At 48.3% G+C, this 24,167-nt stretch overlaps 1 protein-coding gene across 11 annotated transcripts in view; it reads right to left on the bottom strand.

The window, feature by feature from the left end:
- Window positions 1-1,440: 1,440 nt before the first annotated feature.
- The window catches only part of TMEM275 (transmembrane protein 275), a 37,827-nt gene continuing 15,100 nt past the window's right edge, over window positions 1,441-24,167 (bottom strand). Inside the window, exons 1-3 of one of the 11 annotated variants that reach the window (XR_012640612.1) lie at window positions 21,722-22,187; window positions 9,936-10,757; window positions 1,441-9,493 (exon numbers count right to left, since the gene is read on the bottom strand). Coding sequence is in view for 8 of the 11 variants with exons in the window: in XM_074961804.1 (XP_074817905.1) it covers window positions 10,118-10,666 (549 nt within the window). In the remaining 3 variants the exon portion in view is untranslated. Of the gene's footprint in view, window positions 10,758-16,334; window positions 16,556-21,019; window positions 21,203-21,674; window positions 21,697-21,721; window positions 22,192-22,305; window positions 22,398-22,584; window positions 22,698-24,167 lie in introns of those variants that run through there. The other 10 variants (XR_012640613.1, XR_012640614.1, XM_074961804.1 and 7 more) reach the window with 10 other exon arrangements.

The following is a 24,167-nucleotide window of genomic DNA, read 5'->3' as shown; positions in this document are numbered from 1 at the left end:
AATGGCATCCTCTCTCCAGCTCTTTACCTCTGGTCTTAACAGTCAGCAGCACCTTGTAAGACCACAAGCCAAAGTGCCCAGATCATATTTTGGTCCATGTTAGGTCTTAAGAAAAGACAAACAATGGAGATAACTCAACACCTTCTATTGGACCAAAGAGCGTAGGATACATCTGCTTTCAAAGCCAAAAGAATCTTTTCTTCAGGCATTGGGTGTTTACACAAATACCACAGGCCAAGAATTTTGAAGAGAGAGAAAATCAGTGAGATTTGCTGGGTGCTTTTGGAAATTAGGTCACTTACTGAAGTGCCTAATCAGGATTTAGGCTCCTCTCATTGAAGATCTTGACCAAGGGTGTTAACACCCATGTCCTGACTAAATTCCAATCTGGGTGAAAACTAAACGCTGCTGCCCTACGAATCACTCTGCAATTTCAGTTGAATTCCCTCGGCTTCTTTACATCATGACCTCCATTGTTGGGCAACATTGCTGCATCTCATTGAACAGCTGCTGCATTCCTCCCCCAAGACAGCTGCATTTCAGCAATGGATCATTACTATTAATATTTATTCATATGAAGTGGATCCCTACTCTAGATAGCCTGAATCTCTCCAACAGAGGTGTAGTGAGACTTAGAGCTCCCTAGATGAAAAGCACTGTAGAATAGCCAAGTGTTATTTGTAATGAATAATAAATACTGGGGTTTCGGGAACCAAATATACAAGTTCCTTATTTATTTCTATTCTCTTGACTTTCAGTACATACCAGCATAAGGGAATAATGCCGAAGCAGCAGCTCTTCTGAACAATCAGGTTAAATGGAATATATTGATTTACTTATTTTAATATTTCTATTTTATTTTCCTGCATGGAGAGAGACTCACCTGGAGAAAGGCTGCACTAAGTTAGTGTTTCTAAAGGCAGCTGCCATTTGGAGAAGAGAGGGTGAAATAGCTGTGAGCTGAAGGGCCTGGCAGGGCACCGGAAGCTGCTCCGTAATCTCAAAGCTGTTCTTCTCGCCTGCTTTTATAAGTAAAATCTTCCCAGAAAGTTTCCTTGGGCAACTTAAAAAAAATCCCTTTGCATTAAGCAGGTTGGGATTTTACACATGGAGCTCATTTCACAGCTCCTTCATGCCTAGGAAGGTGAGATTTCCTCCCAGCCAAAATCCTTTGGTTGTGCCTGGTGAAGAATTTCCTCAACTAGGCAAGTTTTCAACCCCCAAATCTCTCTATTCTTCCCCGGCTCTCTCCCCCACCCTTCCCCAGATGCCTGTGTTGAGCTCAGCACAGAAGGAGCTTAGCAGAAAGGAGATACCACCCTCCCAAGCAGTGCATTCACATGTACACACACACACCACACGTATCCTCATAAATATAGTCTGTTCACACACAAAGACAGCATACCCTTCACCTATGTGCGTGCACACATCTCCGCCCCGTTGTTAATCTGCATGCTCACCCTCATGAATATCACATGCCACATTCACATATGTAGGTAGCTGTGGATTTTCTCAAGGTCCATATAAATTGCTGATGCTTTGAATCCCATTAAGAGCTTTTAGAGTCCATGGCACCCTGTGGCAATAAGGCCCACAGGTTAATTATCTGTGGTATAAAATTATTTCCTTTAATCAGAAGGCACAAAGCCCATACACAGTGCTGTATACAGACACGTTCCATGGGTAAACACACCCAGCCACATATGTATGCCCCGTACAGCCTATTCCTGTCTTCCCCAAAGGATTAATAATAATACACTAAGTGCAGTTATACAGCACTTTACATCTTCAAAGGGCTACACAAATATTAACTAACCGCATTTCGCATCACCCCAGGGAGGTAAGGAAATTATGATTATTTCCATTTGATGTGTGGGGAAACTGAGGCAGGGAGCTGTGCTGTGAGTGGAAAGAGGCCACAGGGTGACTCCCTGTCAGAGCTGCGATTAGAACTCAGGAGTTCATGATGCCCTGTCCCATGCTCAAACCACCAGACTCTGTTGACCCTCGGAAGAAAGCGCCAATATTTCCAGAGGATGGATAGGATATCACCTTACGCCATGGGTTGACAACCCCTCAGGAGGACACTGTATGCAGCCCCGTTGATCTCAGTGGAGTTGTACAGTGTGACTCAGGGCAGAATTTGTTCAGTAACATACACACCTAGAGTCAACAACGGGAACAAGACCCAGCCATAACTCCTGCACAGGACCCAGTGGCTCACGGGTGTTAACCATGAGCTCACCTGGGGTCTTGAATTTATTTTCCAGATATCTCTATTGCTCTCGTCATCACAGCCCCTCACAGGATGAAAGAGATATTGACAGAAAGCAGAGAACATCTTCAGAAAGGAGTCTGAGGTTAGATATTAGGGAAAGCGTTCTAACTTATAAGGGTCGGTAAGCACTGGGACAGATTACCTAGGGAGGTTGTGAAATCCCCATCATTGATGGTTTTTTTAACAAGTTGGACAAACATCAGGCAGGGATGGTCTAGGTATACTTAATCCTACCTCACTATGGGGGGACGGACTAGAGAACCTCTTGAGATCCCTTCCAGACCTATATTTCTATGATTCTGTGATTCACCCTCTCCTTGCAAATCAATTGCTTCCAGCAATTGGGTTCAGTACTTGACTCCATCTGCACTGGGAGCCTTGGAATGTGGTTGTTTGGGGAAAACAGTTGTTTAATCGGGAGCATCATGCAATGGTTTCAAAAGAAGGAAGATTCGGACACATCTGATCTCTTATGGAAGTTTGTTCCTGCACAACTGTTAATTACCCGATAGGAAATGAACAAGAACATTGCAATCAACCTTCACATCAGCAAGTCCATTGCAGAGCACACAGAGAAAAAGGTACTGATCTAGTGGAAGAGACGCCATCAATCCTCGTGGTACTATAAAAGATTGACGAAGAACTTGCTGCATGGGAGGAAAAGGATGGAAATGGCAGACTCCTCCAAAAGGAGAAAAGAGCAATCATCCATATTTTAATGTGCCTCTCTTTTCCAGATTCCACATTTCACGTACATATAAATAATAAAAAAAAAAATCAACCTTCACATCAGCAAGTCCAACTGGAATCACACAAAAAAATCTCCTTGTCTTCTGCAGTGCAAGAAGGATGCACAGATTTACAAATGATTTATTCACAGCCCATCACGGAGGCAGACAGACGGACGTGGACAGCTGAAAAGCAGGACATTAAATGCTTCAGAAGAACATAGCAGCGATGTCCCTCCCTCCACCCCAACCCCACAAACAACATGTCTACACAAACAATGTCACAGCTCACTACAGAGTGCAGCAGCTAGATAACGACAGGTCATTGGGTCAGAAACATATGGGCCCTCAGCATGAAGGTACCATTAGAACGTAACATAAGAACGGCCATACTGGGACAGACCAATGGTCCATCAAACCCAGTGTCCTGTTTTCCACCAGTGGCCAGGGCCAGGTGCCCCAGAGGGAATGAACAGGTAATCACCAGGTGATCCATCCCCTGTCACCCATTCCCAGCTTCTGGCAAACAGAGACTAGGGACACCATTGTCTCACTGTTCCCTTGTCCCCCTCCCCATGCTGTTTGTTGCATTTGCCTTTTGTCTTACACCTAGATTGTAAAGTTAACTTTACCATGGGGCACGGACCATCTCTGCATTACATGTGTGTACAGCTCCGAGCACAATGGGACCCTGATTCTTGGGTGCTTCTAGGCACTACCGCAATATGGACAAATAAGAAAACACTAAGCTGCTCATGCTTCTATTGACGTCCATGAGAGTTTTGCCACTCGCTTCTATGGGATTAGAAGCAGGCCCTAACCGGCTTCCATTTTATTGCCCGTGACACCTTGTATGGTACATTTCACAATGCTGATCTTGATCCGAAATACACCCTCCAATGAGATTATTCATTTTTTGAAAATGGGAAGAGGGAGAAGTATAATATACTGGTTGATTTTGTAATTTGTCTGCCCCAAGTATCTGGGGCAGACAATCCCAATAACTGTATTGATCTGAACAACAAGACAACCCCATGAAATACATTTAGGCCGTGGGGTGATGTTCCAAGAAGACTTGGTAGCTTGGAGTTTGGGATCCAATCAATTGCAGATGGATATTTTGCCTTATTAAATGTATCAACAGAACAGCAACCAAAACTGATGGAAATGTTTAGCCCAGACTATCAGATCTCATGTGCCAAAGGGGAATTTGCTGTAGAGATATTAAATACAATCAAGTGGATGTCTGAGATCTTACCAAGGACATTAACTCCAAAATATATCATATGGCGCTAGGCCTGAGCCACAAAGCCACATGCAGATTCAAACATTCCCAGAGCTCAGGAGTGTTTGGATCCACCCAGCTTTCTGTCTTGGGTGCTTTATCTGGCCCCCATCCCTGTAGCAGCTGAGCACCTTTCCATCTTTAATGTATTTGTCCTCACACACCCCTGTGCTTTGGGAAAGATCTATCGTCCTTACTGTACAGATGGGGAACTGAGACACAGACAAGCTACATGACTTGCCCAAGGTCACACAGGAAGTCTGTGGCAGAGCAGAAAATAGAGCCCAGGTCTTCCAAGTGCCACATTAGGGTCCTGACCTCTGGACCATCCCTTCCTATCTGCAACAGCCTGCTATAAGGGCAGTTGCTATAGCAAGACTATTGTTGGACGGTAGTTATGCGGACCCTGGTGTTGGAATTATTCCAGAGCCGACTGCAGTCCAAGTGCTAAGTCAGTGGCCAGACTAAATGAAAGCGGCATAGTATTTCCAGCATGCTAGGCTTTTCTGTATATCCAAAGCTATTGAAACTCATGTGGCTTCTATTGACTCAATGGCCTCCCTTGGGTCTCTATCAGAGGCCTACGGATTTGTCCCCGTTTCCACTGCTATCAGAACCCACCCCATGTATCACGCCCTACCAACCTTATGATGGTGACCGGATGGGCCTGTCCGTGCTTGACACCAGATAAAGAAAGTTCCATGCTTTGCACCTGCTAATCTGTTTGCTTTGTCTCCTTCCGTCAGCCCTGCTGTAATCTTGCTTAGTTAATCCATTCACAGAGAAAACGGATCTATTTTGAATTCTGCATGCAGCTAATTGCTGCAGGGGGAGGAGTAATCTGCCAAGAGTCAGTACGGTCTAAATTAAACTGCCATGGAATTATGCCTTGATGTGGTTGACATCCAGTTCTTCAGTTCACGCCTACCGCTGAATGACGCCCAACTATCATTGGCTGAAAATCCTAGTCAAAACTCTTTGGGACCAGGACTGTGTTTTATTCTTTGTTCTGTAAAGTGCTGGGGTCCATTCATAACAATTGGCACATGCCTATTAATAATCCAATTAACAAGAAATGATAGGAAGTGGCTCCCTCCAATCTCATCCCTGCTCTTAGAATGATCTCCAAATCAATGTTCACCAAGGTCCTGATTCAACACTCATTAACTCCACGGGAGTCTTCCCAGTGGCTTCAGTGTGCTTTGAATCGGGCCCCAAATACCTCCTTTCTCTTCTGCCTAACAACTCTTGAAGTTACATAGGTGCTGACTTCCTTGAAAATCCCGTGAAGTGAGGGACCCACCTAGGCTGCTGCCCGTCCCCTCTAGAGAACAGAGCGATGGCAGGAAAAACACAAATGGGTCTGTTCCCAGGGCCGATCGGTTTTGTGAGAGAAAAGTGCACTGTGCTCACCTTAACCCTTCGAAAGCTGGCGTTCCCCAGCCCAGGCCAACCAAACCAATGCCCAGGAGAATAGGGGCAGCGGGACTGCAGATCCCATGGGAGTTAGCACAGACTAAGGAATCTGACTGTCACATTCCAACCCTGACAGCAACAGGCTGTGCTAGGGGTTCTCAGCGGCAGCTCTGAGGGGGTGCCTGGGACACGTGCATGTTCCTCCCCACGATCGCAGCATGGGCTGTAAGTGAACCACTACACAGCACCTGTAACTCACATGCAGCGGTTACAGTCAATTTCACCAGTAGAGGGCGCTCTCTTCCCCTTTGCTCTCTCTCCCCTTCCCTCCTTACTCTACCTCCTGCTCATGAAAAGCCTGATCCATTGACGTGTGTGGAGGGGGCCTTGCATTGAGCATGATGGGCTTTGGATGAGGCTCGACGGGCACCTGTTGAAAACGGCTTCCCTGCTGGCTTGCGAAATGCAACGTAGGCAGCCCTCTTGGAATCCCATGGCTGCAACTTGCGCTGCCCCCTACTGGTGTGTGCTGTGCACAACATTGGGGGACCGGCAGCCCCTCGGCACGGCCCCGTCATCTGGAAGAGCTAGTTTGCAGCGCTAATAGCTGGCTGCATGGCACAGCATGGTACATTTCTTGTCACCTTGGTTTTGTTGGCTTGCTGTTCTGAGCAGGACCGTGTCCCGGGGGGGACCACTGGCACAACTTCCTTTGCCTAGGTGTACAAAGGGAAATGGATTCAGCTCCACCTGTGACCTGAAAATCCTCTCTTAGCTGAATTAACAGCACTGAATAGCACCCATATTTTAGCGGCACTGGGGATTGGCATGACCACACGATAAAACACCAGGAAAGCCACCAGTAATTGATGCAACCGGAGGAGGACAAAGGAGGGTGCAAATTGCAGCTGGGTTGCTAGCCATGTAACAGGCTGAAAGTGAGGCTCTGCAGGGAGAGCCAGAAATAATTTGAGGATGGGATGGTCTGACACGCAGCAAATGAAGCTGGCTTTGCGGGGCCAGCATGGGAGATGAAGCCCTCCATCATCTAAGTTCTGCACATTTGGGTTCTTCCCTCTTTGGAGCAATGCGACACGTTTCAAAATAAGGTCCCGGAGAAGAGAAACTAGATTGAGAAGGCAGGAGAATGTAACAATGAGCTTAAGGAGAAACAGAGGAAATAAAAGGGAAGGGGGTGTAGGGGTGGTGTTGGAAAAGCTCTGGCCTCTGTGATAGTCCCATAAATGTGCAGATGCCATAATGCTGGATTTGCTCCTCATTTAAAACTACAGCAGCAAATGCTCCTCCAAGGCCACTGATCTTAAAGCCCCAGGTCCATGCCTGAGCGCTGGACTCGGTGACCTTTGAGGTCCCTTCTAGCCCTACATTTCTATGATACTATAGTGTAGGAACAGGATAGTGGTCCTTTAAGTAATTATTGAACCCTCATTGTCTTCCATATTTCTATAGCTACCAGACCTCTGCCACAGCATAGGTATGTGTCTAGGCCTGACATGTTATATACGTTGGATCACTTGGTGGTTACCTGTTCTGTTCATTCCCTCTGAAGCACCTGGCCTTGGCCACTGTCGGGAGACAGGACACTGAGCTAGATGGACCCTTTGTCTGACCCTGTATGGCCGTTCTTCTGTTCAGTGGAGCTGGCTGTGAATTTTTCAGGGAACGTTTTTTCCATAGGAAAATGCCGATGCATCAACACTTAAAATTTTCATGGGCAGTGGTTGGTTTTGACAAATTTTTCAACTTGATTTTTTTTAAATAAAGGTTTGAAATTGTTGCAAGCTTTCATTTCGGCATTTCCTAAAACAAACGATTCCGGTTTTCCCATTCAAAATGACTTTTTGTATCGAATTTTAAGCTAATTATTATTATTTTGGAAGTATAAAAATGATCACAATCTAAATGAAATATTTTGATTGACCAACCAGTTGTTGGGGGGGGGGGGGTTCAGATTGTGAAAATGGTTGAGATTTTTACTTTTTGTCCCATTTCAGGACAGATTTTTTTTTTTGAAAACTTTAAAATGTTCATGGAAAAACCCGTTTCCTGACTCACTCTAACATAGTAAATGCAGTTATTTGGCCTGTGTCTTTCCATATTAGGTATGTTGTGTAAAGAGCAAAAGACAAGACACATCACTATCCCTCACTGAGAAAGGAGGTCTTAAGAAAACTCTCAGAGATTCCATGAAATGCTTCCCTTAGGAGGGAGATCTGGCAAGCTCAAAATCCCATGGAACCTGGACATTAATGCAATGTTGTCAACTCTCAAGATATTACTATCTGTCTCATACTATTTGATGTTTTTCTGAAAGCCCCAGCTCCTGGAGTCATGTGAATATGTCAGAATCTCAGCTTTCTTTTCAAAAAAAGTCTGTCTCTTTCTCTTGGTTATGGCAAAAAAAAAACTTGAGAACATGTCTCTCAAAGGCTTAAAGCCCAGAAGGTGATTAAACAGAATCCAACATTAATTATTTGTTAAAATAATCTCATGCTGTCTGAGCCACTCTTGTGATTTGGAGCAGGTGTGACTCCTGATTTTTGAACATTTTGGGTTGGCAATACTGTCAGTGAGCAAAAGGAGCTACAACCCCCACCTCTAAACCATCCTGCAGACCCTTCATCTCTAGAGTACAGCTCTGTCATCCTCTGCTGCACCGTGCTCTGCTGACCTCCAAGAAAAATGGACTGCAAGGAGCCCAGATTAATGCTGCTCACCGTGGCATTACCTTCCACTGAATTGTGTGTCAGAAGGAAGCAGGCTGCATTCAGCAGCTGCTCCCCAGCAATGTTTTTCTACCTGCTACAACATCTGTCCTATTCCCAAATCCAGGAAGCCCTGAGCATCCAGAGTCAGATGGAAACCTTTCATACACAGCAGCAGGCAACATGGACACCACTTCCTCCCTTCCATAGATTCAGGGTCCTCTCCAGCAAATATCCCTTCCACCCTCCCAATGCCTTACAACACAGGGAACCATGGTGCCCTTATTAAGGGAACGTATTCTCCTCTTACATGTACACACACAGCTCATATCAATGTCAGTGGGATTTACAGTCATTTAAAGAGAGGAGATGCAGATCCCTTTGGTCATCTTCTAGATCAGTTGGCCTGTCTTCTGGCAAGTAGGGCTGGCTGGAGAAACCACAAGCCAGACAGAGCCCATGGAATAACCAGTAACCTGGTGGTCAAGGCACCTGCCTGGAATGTGGGACATGCAGTTTCGAGTCCCTGCTCCAAATCAGGGACTTGCACTTGGTTCCCCCACATCCCAGGTGAGGGCTATTCTGGTCTCTCCCTCACCAGAAATTCCATCCTGGACCTGAGAAACCTTCCTTAAGAAATTTTCACTGAAACCGATGCACTGAAAAATTCCCCACCAGCTTTAACAATAACAACATTGTGGTTGTTTTCATTCCCGAATAAACGCTGACTCTAAGTAGACATGTCCAATCCAGGTCCAAAGTTCCCCTCAAAGGGGGTTCAGATGCATCATCTTATCTCACTCCATTTCTGTTGCTCAGTGGAACCTCTTTCCACATGACTTCAGTTCCTTTTCCAGTAGGTCTATGGGTTGCCCCTTCTGATACTCTCCACCCATCGCAAGGCCTGGCTAAACCAATCACCTGCAGCCTCTACATACTCAAGCACAGCTGACCTTTCAAGCGATGTGGCGTATTAGACAGCAGGACTCAGAGCAGAATCTAAATTATGCAGGAGGAAAGACGGCTGACGCTACCCGCTGCACTTGACATCTGCTGGCTGCTAGAGTTAGAGTGGAAGTCAAAAAAGAAAGGAAAGGTTGAGACAGGATAAAAAGTGGAAGTTACATTTTTGTGTTGCATTTTTAATTGCATTAAAATAAATTTATTCTTCCTCAAACCCCCAAAAGCCTCATCTCAAAGATCTGTAATTTCCCAGCAACTAGGTGGTATCAATATCTAACTACTGCACTGGTCATTTTTATTACATTAAATAACTGCATCCCTTCCAAAAAGAGAGACCTGTAATTTGTTAGCACTCTGTGGCACTGAATTCTAATCATGACTTTACTTTTTTTAAAAAGTTGCACTAAAGAAATGAATTAATTCCAAAAGAAGATCTCTAATTTCCCAGTAGCTGGGCCACATCGATTCCTCGTTACAACATTGTTTCTAATCACATTAAATAAATGCGCCCATTCCAGAAAAAAGCTGGAATTTCTCACCACTGTTTCCAATTACCATGTCATCCCTTTCCTTTCTTAACTGGTTTTTAAGATGTCAGCGTATCAGTTGGCCACACAAAAGGATTTCATAGACTTGCTGCTTCCTAACGGCTGTATCCATCTGATCATGGCATGCCCAACTGTGGTGCCCACCTGGCTGCTAATAACCACTCTGACTTGACTTAGGATGTCATAAGGTCTCTGGGCAAGTTCAGCTGAATTGACTCCCCTCCTGCTGTGTATTTTGCTGCCGGCCCGTTGCCATCCATTGTGAAGAGTTTGCAGGTCTTGGAGTTCTCATGGACAGGCGTGGACTTTCTGGAGGAAACAGGCGAGTTGGTTGGGCTCAACTGCACAGCGGTGGTGTCCTGCACCGTGTGCTCGCTGGTTTCTATCTCGAAGGTCGTGTTGCCGGGTTTGATGAGCCCGATGTTGGAACCTGGCTTGGATTTTCTTGACCCATGGGCGGGTGGTCTCCGGCTACAGATGCAGCAGGCCCCAAAGAACGTGAAAGCAACCACCAGCAGGATGGGTCCAATGATGATAGGGGGGTTGTTCACGGGGAGGAAGGTCCCAAAAGCGAACGCTCCCACCAGGGTGATGTTGATCCCGGCAAGCATGATGCAAAGTCCGCAGGCACAGCAGAGAGCAGGGGATGGGAGCCCCTGGGGCCTGGTCTTTCTCTGGCTAGGTTTCTGGGACAAAGAGGTGCTGCTCTTTTCGCTGAACATGTTGATACAAGCCTCCCAGGGGATCTCGCACCTTACTGAGCACACATGGCATTGGTGAGACGATCGCTGGGCTTGCGCTGCCTTGAATTTCCTGTAGGAGGAGGAAAAGAAGAAAGAATGTAACTGCTCACTCATTATGTGGAGGGATTACCCAGGGACCTTGGGAGAGAGCAAAGGGCACGAGAGGGAGCTGCCTGCGGGAGACTTGACGCCTGGAGCAGGTTTGTTAAATAAGCCAATCAGAGACACTGGGCATGGGGAGGGAACCGGACACAGCTGGGGTTCCTTATAAGAGAGCTGAAGCTTTTCTTGAAGGGGAAGTCAGCTCTGAACAGGGCACCTGCCAGCCAAACCCCAGAGCGAGTTACCTCCTAAGAAGTGCTAACTGGAGCCTGTGGAGGAATCCTCTCACTCACTCAGGCTCTGAGGTCAGAGCCAGGCCCTGGAACAGACTCTTGGGACTTGGAGCTTTGCTTCATAGTTAATTTGTCTGAAGAGGGGGATGGAACAGCTTCCATATGAGGAGAAATTAATAAGACTGGGACTTTTCAGCTTGGCAAAGAGACGACTAAGGGGGAATATGACGGAGGTCTATAAAATCATGACTGGTGTGGAGAAAGTGAAGAGGGAAGTTTTATTTACCCCTTCCCATAACACAAGAACTGGGGGTCACCCAATTAAATTAATAGGCAGCAGGTTTAAAACAAACATAAGGAAGTACTTCCTCACACAACGCACAGTCCACCTGTAGAACTCATTGCCAGGGGATGTTGTGAAGGCCAGAAGTCTAACTGAGTTCAAAAAAGAACTAGATCAGCTCCTGGAGGACAGGTACATCCATGGCTATTAGCCAAGATGGTCAGGGACACAACACCATGCTCTGGGTGTCCTAAGCCTCTAACTGCCAAAGCTGGGAGTGAACAACAGGGGATGGATCACTCAATAATTGCCCTATTCTAGTCATTCCTTCTGAAGCATCTGGCACCAGCCACTGGTGTAAGACAGGACACTGGGCTAGATGCACCATTGGTCTGACCCAGTATGGGCCATTCTTACATTAATAAACCCAGACCCAACAAGGGCGCCTATTGGATGAGCAAGCATGTGGTGTCTGGTTAAAAGGACCTGGAAGAGGGAGGATAAAGAGAAGGACAGGGCAGAGGCACCCTGCCCATAAGAGGGTGCCTGGGGGCAGCCAACTCATTTACAGGCCCCTTTACCAGGGCCACAGAGCTTTCTTACTCTACAGAAACCTCATTTTTCTTCTTCAGCAGCTGGTTTGCTATGACCTCTGCTAATCATCAGAACCCGGATCTTCTCAATGCCTTCTCACTGTGACCTTCTGTTCCCCTGGCTCTTGTCTTTTGTCTTTGACTGATACCATGAGCTTTTCAGGACAGGGAATGCTCGCTTTGTTATCTATTTGTACAGCCCTGAGCACAGGCTCTTTAAACTCTAGCGCTACACAAGTTTATAATAAAATCTGTCACTTGTCCTTTTGGAACAATTTTGAAATTTCATTTTCATGTCTTTCCCCAAGCGCCCCCCCACTTTCCCCCCGCCAAATTCAGTATTACAGTTAATATTTTTACATAATTTCATGACACATCCGTAGTAGTAGTACATAGTATGCCATGTCATATCAAATTATGATGTGACATCAACAATCGCACTGGCATCTCATAAGATTATTTATCAGGCAGTCACATGGTTTATCACATGCCTTTCCAACTTACTACATGGCTATCCCCTCCATATACAAGGCAGATATACACGAGATACATGATGGAGAAGCCCGGGCTGCTCAAAACACTCTAGATTATTCTAGATTGGTTTTGTCTTCTTGTTTCATCATCCGCAAATATGACCACTAATAAATTGGCACTAAAGGAACAGCCCACCAATGAAGGGCAAGCAGCAATCAAAAGCCAAATCCTGCACCCCACCCCACTCACACTCAGTAGTACTTAACTCCAAGAGCAGCTCAGCTGTGATCACTGGAACAGCTCACAAAATAAAGTTCTGATTCAAAACTCATCGAAGTCAGTGAATTTAAGCCAACACTTGCCGTTTGGAGACACACAGCTTGAGTCCCCTAGAGCCTGATTTACTGAGGTGCTGAGCACCTAGAACTCCAGCTGGAGTCAATGGTTGCTGCAGGTGGATGACTGGATGATCATAATGGTCCCTTCTGACCTTACTATCTATGAATCTAGGTGCTCAGCAAATTTGAAAATGTGGCCCAAAGGGTCAAGTCAAGCACCTAAGAATAAAGACACCCGAAACCAGTGGCTACCTTTGAGAAGGTAGGCCCAGATCCTTAAAGGCCTTGAGGTGCCTAAGTCCACCATTTGGGTACCACTGACATTTTCAACACTGCCACAGGGCGCCTACATTTCCACCTATGCCCTGACACCACCCCACAAGCTACTCAGAGCCCTCTCTCATGCTGATGCCCTAGAGGCCCTGAAGTGGGATTCTCAAATGAGGTGGGGAAACATCTGTCTCACCAGTGGGGCCCGATCCTGTAGGCATGCTCTGAGCACAGCTAAGATCTGTTATTTGCCTGCCCCCTAACGCAAGCGGGCCAGATGCAGGCCACCAATAGGTGGGGGGTGGGGTGAGTTGGGGTAGCACAGTACTTCCACAAAAGACAGCTGGGGGCACAGGGAAATGTAGGGGTGTGTGTCAGTGAAGTATTGAGCATGAGCAGGAGAAGAGAAAGACACTTGGTGGCTAGGGCATGAGCTACCTAAGCAGCTGACCTGGCTCAGGGGCGTGACTCTAACAGAGAGCCTGCGGCTGAGGATCCTGAGCTGAAGGAGGCGCCTATCTCTGGCCCCTCAGCCAGGTGCACCAGCCATGGGAGGCAGGTATACTAGGCCAGGGGAGGCTCTGCCGGATGCCCGGCTGCAGGTTTGGTGGGGGAAGTTTTTGCTTTATTATGCCCGTGCAGGTTCCGGGGTGTCTGAGGAGGCGGTATGTGCTGTTCGGCTTCCTGGGTTCATCAGTAATCTCCCTGGATTCCAGAGAGATTACCGATGAACCCAGGAAGCTGAGTAGCAGATACTGCCTTCTCACCGCCCTGGAACCTGCATGGGGCATCATCAAAACTCAGGTTCTTCTTCCGGAAGAGACACTGCTGTGGCTTTTCCCAGGTGGTTTGGGGGCTGGGGTGGGGAGGGGACACATGGCACTCCTCCAGGCAAGTGAGGAGGGGCTCAGAGTTTCTCCAGGAAGGGGGGGAGCTCATTGCTCTGGTCGCATGGGGGGCAGGAGGTCTCGGGGCTCTGGCTGTGGAGGGACTGGGGGGGCCTCAGGGCTCCACCCCAGTGGGGAGGCATGGGCAGAAGGAGTGGAGCTGGGGCCTAGCCTCCCCGAAGGGGGGCTCCACCCACCACCCATTTGCACCACATCAGCTGCTTAGGTGCCTACGAGCCTCTCCTCTTCCTTCCCTGGCATTTCATTCCTAGCTGGGCTAGGCGCCTCCCTGCTTAGATGACCAGCTTCTGAAAACCCCTTCCTTAAGCACCTGGCTCTGCCCATGCGTAATATAGCCTGGGGGCTGAGCACTCCACTGGGCTCAGTGCCTAGGTCCCTTCAAGGATCTGGGCCTAAGTGATGCTCAAGCTCATGTAGGAAGTCTGTGGTAGAACAGGAACTTGAAGCCAGGTGTCCCAAGCCCTAGGCCAATGGACCATCCTTCAGCAGGTAAAGTCACAGTAGATCATTAAAAGAGGCATGATTGGTTTATTTGGATCAGGAGGTATAACACATTCCCACAGGGTGAATTCCATTGAATAACACTGAGTTCCTGCTTAAATAATTCTCCCTTCCTGCAGGGAAGGTGGGGTTGTAATATGAATGGCCCCTAGGCCACAGAACGATATCAGACAAGGGATTTCACTCTCTAGCAACTTGGGTATGACTTGATTCGAGTCCTGGACCCCACCTAGCCCTGCTAAGACAGCTCAGTAGCGAGCAGCAGTGCCCCCTGTGGTCTCTCTTGGGCAGAGCACTGAGGGCAAGAAGTGCCAAGACAAGACTCTGGAGTTCCAGTCACTGGGCAGTTATTGTCAGCTTGCCTGCACTGCGGAGGTGTTGCCTTTGATGTCACACATGGAAGAGCAGAGGCGGATTAGGGGTTTGTGGGGCCCTGGGCCAGAGCAAGTGGGGACCCCTCCCTACCTCTTCCACCTGCAGTCCCATCCGTCCCCCTTCGGCCCCCCGCCCCCGCTGTCTCCATGGAGCTCCTCCTGGGGAAATGGGGCCAGGGTACGGAGGCTTGCCTTGCTCTGCCCCCCCTAGCCCCCCGCCCAGCACTCCTGCCGGGGAGCAGGGCAGTGCATATCGGCTTGTCCCACTCCCCAGAAGGAGCGCCAGGCGGGTGGGCAGAGTGGGGCAAGCCCCCTGTACTCCAATGCCACACCCTGGCAGGAGCGCCCGGTGGGTGGGCGGAGCAGGTCAGGGTTTGGAGGGCGCATTTTTCTGGGGCCCCCCCCAAATTGTCTGGAACACCCAGGCACAGGCCCCATTGGCCCAGTGGCTAATCCGCCACTGTGGGAGAGCACTTCCTTTCAGAGGCTGACTGCAAACTCAACAGCACCGTGGTCTCTCAATCTCACCTCCTTTGCTTCTGAAGTTCTTCTCCCTTCTCTCGTTCCAAATCATCTTCATGGTGGTAAATCTGATCTTGGACAGAGCCACTCCGGAGGGGCGGGGAGAGAGTTTTAGCTGCTTAGTCAAGTGGAACACATGGCAACACCTTGGAATTTACACTATTTCATGCTCTTAAGGGATCCCTGGAGTCTTTGGGACGAGAAACCTGGCCTGAGTTAATCCCTGGAGAAGTACTTTCTGGACTAGATCTGTGACTGGGGAGCACAGTAACGAACATAGTACAAAGCAGACTTCGACTCCAAGACCCAAGAGTCACCATCATAATATCATCGTGGCTGACCAAAAAATTAGTAAAGAAACAAAAACACCCACAAATCTGACTACTGTGTCACCCAAACATTTGCTGCATTACTACACATCTGCAAGGCCAGCTGAATGTTTTTACTATGGTTTCCAGGCTGTGAAGTATTCCTGAGCCTCTTGCAGAGACAAGCTCCTCTTTTATGTCCTATACTATAAATGAAAATTCATGGCTTGCTTTGTTCCCCCACACAACCCCACAACCATTGATCCTGCAGTGAGAGTCCCCTTCTCTCAGCGGGACACCAGCGGGAGTTGAGGCACCTTGCAGGACTGAGCCCATCTTCGTTTGCAGAGGTCTGTTTACCAATGATTATCTACCCCAGTGGTCTGCAAAGATGCCCCAGCCACAGAAACCCTTGGTGGAGAAAGAACGACTGGCCCCGTTCAATACCCGCAACACGTGAACTTACAAGAATATCAGCGGGATTTCCATCTCGACAGAGGATTCAATGGCTGGCCCTATTTTCTCTGCAATCCATTTAAGTGGGTGGACTGGTGTTTCCACGGGGGCATTCTGCATTGCCTGGGAGTAGCTTGCATTTCATATATGTTCAAGCTGTTTTGTTTTGACAACTAACAAGGCTTGAAATCAAAGCTTGTCTCTTTCCAGTTCTGAGGGACTTTTCAGGATCGGATGGGTGAGGGAAATTCAACGGACATGGGGGTGGGGTATGGATGTTCTCACCTCTAGATTACTAGCTCAGATTCATCCCAGATTGCTATCAACTGAACATCAGGTGCTATGAGAAGTACGTTGGTGGCTTCAGTTCACATACAAACAGAATTTACCACTCCTCCAAGCCGCAGACTGGTCCAGACTAGAGCTGGGTGAAATTTTCAGAGAAAAAGGCAGATTCAGCAAGACCAAAACATTTCACAAATATGTGTCAATGTCACCAAATTGTTCTGGTCAGGAAAAAAACAAAAATAGTTTTAAAAAGCCCCACAAAAGAAATCGGGGGGGCGGGACCTGACATTTTTTAAACAAAACATTTTGACTTTTCAATTCAAAATGACTTTTCATTTTGAAATTTCCTTTCATTTTTGTTAATTACAAATGTTTAAAATGTTCAAAGTCAAAATGAAAATGTTGGTGACACGTCAACCCAGGCACTTAATCCCGCCTGAAATGAAATCTGCTTTGATTTTTCTATTTGCCAAAAGTTTGGAAATATTTGGGATTTGGTTCGACTCGAGACAGTATTTTTTTTTTCAGAATTGCCAATGAACCCAAAAAATCCATTATTCACCCAACCCTATTCCAGAGCCTCTACTGCAATAGCCAACCCTTCCTGTGTACCATTGGCAGGGGATCCGCAGACCCTGGATCTGACCCTCACCCCAGCAGTGGCCCCTAGAGTGCCAGGTTATTTAGAGACTCCCCCTCCCCCCCCATTCTTTGAGCCTGATCCAAATCCCATTGAAGTCCCTGGATTTTCAATCACACCCTTGGAGGCACAGAGGCTACAGACGCTCCTGTTTGGCTACTTTATTGGCACCCTCCCCCATAGGGACACTACAAGGCTGCACTTCTAAAGAGCCACAGGTCTAGAAACCAGGTTCGGGGGGTCCTGGGCAGCTGACGCCTCCACATTGCGAGGGGGAGCCCATTGTACAGCTGGCTCAAGTCCTGCTCTTCCTTGAGCTGACAGGCAAGGGAAACAAAGGGTCATGGAGGGGCGTTGCACACATTGCAGGAGAAGGAGGACAAGCTGCTCTTGGACTTGAGCCAGCTCCTGCCGAAAGGAACAGGCGCTTTCCATTGCCTTAAGTGACAGCTGCATCAGCCCGGTCGTTGCACAAGGGTATGCATGCAGCTCTCAGGCAAGTAGCAGTGCCCATACTAATATATTCCTGTGCACCATGGACAATGGGGGTGGAGTTTGCTAATAAATTCATGTGCCCGGCAAGCACATGTGCTGCCATCAACAGGCAGCAGCCCCAGCAGGCAAACTGCTGCTGTTCCGGAGGAGCCTCAGCAGCTCCCCATAAGTAATCACCACAGGAGGATCTCTCTTGTTTTAGACATGCGTCGAGCAATGTACTAGTACCACCGCTGACTCTGTTACTTCCAGAACGAGTGACCAAAGTCACACAGCAGGTGAATGGCAGGCCCTGAATAATGAACCCAGGAGTCCTGACTCCCAGTACCCTACTCTAATTATGAGGCAGAACTTTCCCCCTATGTTGCCTGGTTGGATTTGTAGGTTTCTAACTCCAGGCTGCACATGAAGTGCCAGATCCTCAGCTGATGTAAATCAGGGTAGCTCCATTTACATCAATGGACCTATGGCCAGTTTACACCAGCTGGGGAAACTGGCCTATAGCAATGAGAGTGAAGTCTCCTGGCATGATATCACCACCACAGAACTGCAAGATGACACACAGGGAGGGAAGTGCTTTCGGTGAATCTGTAAGTGGCGTTCGGAGGCACAATGTGACAAATATGGCAAGTTTCTGTAATCTCCTGGACAAACCTGACTGAATTCAGTTTGTGTGTCAGGAGTTTATTGTATTCAAAATGCAAAGGTATTACTGTGGGATCATATGTAGCATCTCTAGAGTGGAGACATGACTAATGTAAACCCTGGGAAGTGTAATAGCTTCAGAGGACTCTTTTAAACAACATGCAAGCCACAAATAAACTTTTAGTTTAGTACGGGGTGGGCAAACTACAGCCTGGGGGCCACATCCAGCCCTCCAGACATTTTAATCTGGTCCTCGAGCTCCAGCCAGGAAGCATGCAACTCCCAGAAGCAGCGGCATGTCCCCACTCTGGTTCCTTTGCGTTGGGGCAGCCAGGGGGCTCTGCACACTACCCCTGCCCCAAGTGCTGCCCCCACAGCTCCCATTGGCCAGGAACCACAGCCAATGGGAGCTGCAGGGCAGTGCCTGTGGACAGCACGGAGAGCCACCTGGCTGTACCTCCACATAGGAGCCAGAGGGGAGATATGCCACTACTTCTGGGAGCTGCTTGAGGTAAGCGCTGCCCAAAGCTTGCACCCCTGACTTCCTCCTGTGCCCCAACCCCCTGACCCAGCCCTGATTCCCCTCCTACCCTCCAAACTCCTCAGTCCCAGACCAGAGCACCCTCTTGCACCCCCAAACCCTCATCCCCAGCCCCACCCAGAGCCTGCGCCCTCAGACAGAGCCCTCACCCACCCAACCCCACACCCCAACCCTCTGTCCCAGTCTGGAGCCCCTCCCGCATCCTGAATTCCTCATTTCTGGCCCCACTCCAGAGCCCACACCCCCAGCCGGAGCCCTTACCCCCTCCCAGACCCCAACCTCCAATTTCGTGAGCATTCATGGCCCACCATACAATTTCCATACCCAGATGTGGCCCTCAGGCCAAAAAGTTTGCCCACCCCTGGTTTAGTTGGTTTCCCAAGAAATACAGAAGAACCCCATTTATCTGGTATCCTTGCAACCACGGCCAATTTGGATAATCAAAAATTCAGATAATCTGGAGAATGGGAACGTGCAAGGCTGCAGTGCAATCTAGTGGCCACAGAGATCACCCACTTCTGGACCTGTGAGAGCCAGTTATTCATTTAATACAGACAGCCAGATAATGGAGGGTCAGATAAATGGGTTTCTACTGTACTTGGGAGGAAGTGAATGCAAATTCCCACCTCCAGACACAGCCCTTTGAAGCTATGCCCTGACAAGAAACCCACTGTCTGCAAGTTACCTGTTCCCCAGGTCCCAGGATCAAAGACCCAAACTGTATAAACAAGTGACACAGATTCATGGGGATCTAGTTCTGAGCTAACAGCTGTTCTGAACTTGTTACCACAGAAAAAACCCCTGGGTGGAATTTTAAGGACTGACTCCTACCAGAACCCTTGTTGGAGTTGGGGTGATCTCTGGTAAGCCTGTTAGCAAGTGTGTAGGATTTATTATTATTAATTATGTGAATATGTTTTCTCAGTCATGCTTTTGCCTGAAGAATAAATGTGCTTGCTTAGAAAAGCTATGTGGTAGCTTCTGACTGTGGGAGATTAAACTGTTTATAGCCTCCAAGGAGAAAAGCAAACTGGCTGAAGCAGTCTGATTTGCTGGGGAACTCACAGTGCAGGCAGGGAACTCTGGGCCTAGAAAATCCCCAGGAGGGGGAGAGACGCATGTTTCCACCCAAGCGAGGTGACAGCTGGGAGCCAGAAGCCTAAAAGTGGGTGCCCTAGCTGGGCCATAGAGGAGGAAATACAGACGCAGTTGCCCTGAACTGTGACAAACAGCAGTGGGCTGGAAACCTTTGAACAGTTGATCATGTGCGTTTACACTGGTCACTTTGCTCTGCCGCCTCCCCTTCCTCAAGCTCTATTAAAACGATGGCACAAAATCAAAAATGATTGGGAAATAAGTGAGTGGGCTTCAGAAAGCATTGCCTGGTATTAGAAAAAGGAATGACCTGATTCAAGATTTCAAGGCCAGAAGGGACCATTCTGATCATCTGATCTGACACAGGCCCTGGATAACACAGGCCATGGGACTGCCCCAAAATAATTCCTAGAGTGGATCTGTTGGGAAAACATCCAATTTTTTAAAATTTTCTGCAATAGAGAATCCATCACGACTCTTGGTAAATCATTCCAATAGTTAATTACCCTCACTGTCAAAAATGTATGCCTTATTTCCGGTCTGAATTTGTCTGGCTTCAACTTCCAGCCATCAGATCAGGATAGACCTTTCGCTGCTAGATTGAAGAGCCCATGAGCAAATATTTGTTCCTTGCATAGGTACTTATAAACTGTGATCAAGTCACCACTCAACCTTATAAATATGCCACCCCTCTAGAGAGTAACCCAGGCAGCCTGGAACACTAGGAAAATAAATCAACCCTATTACGATCAATACACAATATGGGAGCATCCTTATTTTGTTTTTAGATTCATAGATACTAAGGTCAGAAGGGACCATTATGATCATCTAGTCTGACCTCCTGCACAATGCAGGCCACCGAAGCTCACCCATCCACTCCTGCAATAAACCTCTGACCTATGTCTGAGCTCTTGAAGTCCTCGAATCATGGTTTAAAGACTTCAAGCTGCAGAAAATCCTCCAGCAAATGACCCCTTTTCTAAAGCTGTTCTCCCTTATATCAGAGACAGTACCTACATGCACAGAGAGTCTGGTCCAAAGCCCATTGAGAGCCGTAGAAATCACCAAAGCGCCAGAACTTAATAAGCGACCTATTTGTAGACACCCTACAGCTTTTGTAGGCTCTTCCCTTCACCTTGCTGTTTCTGCACTTCCCTTGCACCAGGTAACGTTATTCATTTTGAACGGATCACTCTTCTGAAATGTAAGACTTCACTGTGGGAAGGGAAGTATTAAGGGATCTAGGCAGACCTCTCTGCTTCTTACTCTTATTGTTGTGGTTGTCATCGTGTGTGTGTTGGGGTGACCGTTGTCTAGTACATTTCTGGTTTATTCTCCAATACATATTGATTAAGCTGTAAATGTATAAATGTAAAGAATAACTAACTGCAAAGCAGAATATACAGGAGAGGAATCTTCCAACCTAGGAATGATCAAATACATTCTCTGGAGGATTGATTAAAAATCAACAAAAAACAAAACGTCAAAGCCAGGAGCCAAATCCATCTCAAACATAACTCCAGTGAAGTTAATTGAACCAAAACCGGGACGAATTTATCCAGCGTCTTCAGGGCATAATTTTTGGATAGATCCAAAAACATTCACACAAAAGCTAAGCAAACTCAGCTTGAGTGGGGAAAAAATATCACTCATTCGCACACTGACATCCAGCCTGTCTAGACTGCCTGAAGCAATCCACAGACCCATTTTTGGAAGGTGGGATCCTTCAGGGGTGTGAAAGAAACTTGCTTAAAAGGGTCAGGGGGGAAATCAATTAAGTTCTGTACAGTCAAAATCTTCTTCATCTAGCTGGCAGAATCCAAGCTGAGTGTTAACAAAGCAGGAGTACTCCTCCCCCCCCCCCCCCACACACACAAACACACACAAAGTGCTGTGAAACTCTCCAGCAATTCTCCATTACCTTGGCCGTGGAGCACCGGCGGCTGGAAGCCGACGAGAACCACTTACCTGGGCTTGAGTGGGAACTCAGGGCCGGCAAGAGGCAGCAGGATCCTCCCCCCCGCGTCCTCTGGGTTAAACAACTGAACAGAAGTGCCAGGCTGGAGCAGAGGAGCTGCGGGGAAGCCCCAGGGACCAGCCGCCCGCGAGCAGCACACCCACCGCAGATCCTTCCCACGCGTGGGGCTCTCGCCTGCCTAGCTGCGCCCCCACACGCCTGGGAAACTTTGCCCGGGCTAAGCCACTCTGAGCACCCTGCCCAGATTTCTTTGCTGCTGCTGGGCGAGAGGGCTGGGGGGTGCTGCCCACCGTCCCTTCTCGCTCCTGCGGTCCCCAAAGGATGCTACAGTTCCGCCTCTGTCGAGAGAGATCCGCCTGCCCCGCTGGGTCCTTTTTTGCATCTTCCAGAGGCAGGACCAGGGCTCTCCCGAGCCATGCTGCAGCAGGTTGGGGGGAGGTGGGGGGCAGATCCTCAGAGGAGGCTGGAGCTGGCGGCCTCTGCCGCGGATAACGCTCTGCCTAGAGCATCTCCCCCCCCCCCCCCCCCTGCGCCTGGTAACTCAGGCTGCAACCCCCCCCACACACACACACACCCCTCCGGGACGCCTCTGCCTCCGCCGGGATGCCCGGGAGGGGCTGTCCGCTGCCGTGGTGCTGAAAGCTGCAACCACCCCTTTTATTTGTAAAGCTGCCTTCTGGAGCGCTGCCGCTAGGGGCAGCCTGGAGCTTTTCTCCGGGGGGAGCTTTGATTTTTCATTGCCTAGGGAAAGTGCCTAATTGCAAAGCGTAAGATCAAGAAGCGGGGCGGGGAGGGGCGGGGGGCGCTGTGGACGCCCCAGCGGCAAGGACTCACTTGTAAGACACGCACTCACTTGTGCCAATGCCGCAATCTCTTGCAAGGTACGTCAAGAATTTAAGGAGGGGAAAGGCATTCCTGACACTGATCCCTCGTGGAATCTGTTCTCTCGGTGTGACATTTCCCTCCAGCCTCCCTCCTGCAGTCTGCCTTGCCCAAACAGGAGTGAAGCCCAGATTAGAGAACGTGTAGTGAAGGCTTTATGGGGGGGAAGGGGGGGGAAAGAGTTCAGATGTGGGGTTCTAATTGGCTCCAGCAGGCTTTGTGATAGTGGAAGTATTAAAGTGGGATCAGAGCAGGGAAGTAATCACAGGCTGGTGAGTGATGCGAAACAAGGAAGGAAAACCTTGGCATGCCTCCGAGAAACAGGAAAGGAGACGTGTTTGTCATTTGCAAATGCATCACCATTCTGCATAGTGGGAGCATATTTACTTTGGGGGTCAATTATGTTTAGACTCTGTCTAAACTCAGGATTATTATTCACATTGTGAATAATAGGACCCCATTGTGCTAGGCACTGTACACCCACACAACAAAAAGAGGATTCCTGCCCCCAGACTGCTTCCCCCCGGGTGCAGGAAGTGGTGGTCAGCAATTGGCTCACCTGCACCTATGGCCCCTAAGTGTAAACTAGGACAACCCAAGGTTTGCAATGAATAAACTAAATCAACAGGGGTAAACATCTATTAACTCAATCAAGGCAAATCTCTGCATGCCCTTACCTACACTTCGGGTACATGCACACCACAAATTAGGGGGTAATTGTAGCATGGGTAGGCACAGCTGTGCTAGTTTTAATCTAGTTAGTGGGGTAACAATAGCAGTCAAGATGTGGCAGCATGGACCCCAGCATGGACCCCAGCATGGGGCAGCAACCGGAATATGTACCCAGGGTCCCCACTGATCTTGTTCCGGATGGTTAGCCTGGACTGAATCCTATGCTGTCCGGTCTTCACTACTATTGCCATCTGCACTAGTTGGAGTAAACCTGGCCGAGATACGCCCACAATCACACCTTCACTTGGGGTGCAGACATACCCATTGAGTCAGCACTGCTTCAGCTACACTGAATGCTGAATGTGTATGTGTGTTGTGGGGGTGGAGGGGAAGCTATTCTCCGGTGTAGACAAAGACTTAGGCCCTCAGAATAATACACAGAAGTCTGGAGGTTCAACTGGCATAAATCAGATGCTCTTATTTACTTACTTTCTCACCAGTCACTCTCTACAGCAAGGAAGAAGGCTGTGCATGCCATTTAGATGGAGGAGGATTTAGGTCAATAAACAGACCCGATATTCAGAGCAGGGGAAATGGCTGGAGAAGAATATATTCTTTCCTGACACACATCATCTTCCAGAGTACCAGCTCTGGCTAATGTAGCCAACAGGATAAGAGCAGTCTGCAGAATACACACAACATACAGTGTTCCTTACCCTTACAGTAGCATTTGCCTTAGCTTGCAGCCTAATGGGCCTGATTCACTCTGACATTACTCTAGTTTGTTGCCAGTGTAAATGGCCCTGGCAGATAAAGAGAACTTGGGGTTACGCCCAACAAGGGGATACAGCTTTGGCACTTGCATCCAAGTCAGAAGCATTT

This window comes from Natator depressus, chromosome 8 (assembly GCF_965152275.1).
Source record: "Natator depressus isolate rNatDep1 chromosome 8, rNatDep2.hap1, whole genome shotgun sequence".
NCBI classification, from domain to species: Eukaryota; Metazoa; Chordata; order Testudines; family Cheloniidae; genus Natator; species Natator depressus.
This window is presented reverse-complemented; position numbering and strand designations above follow the sequence as displayed.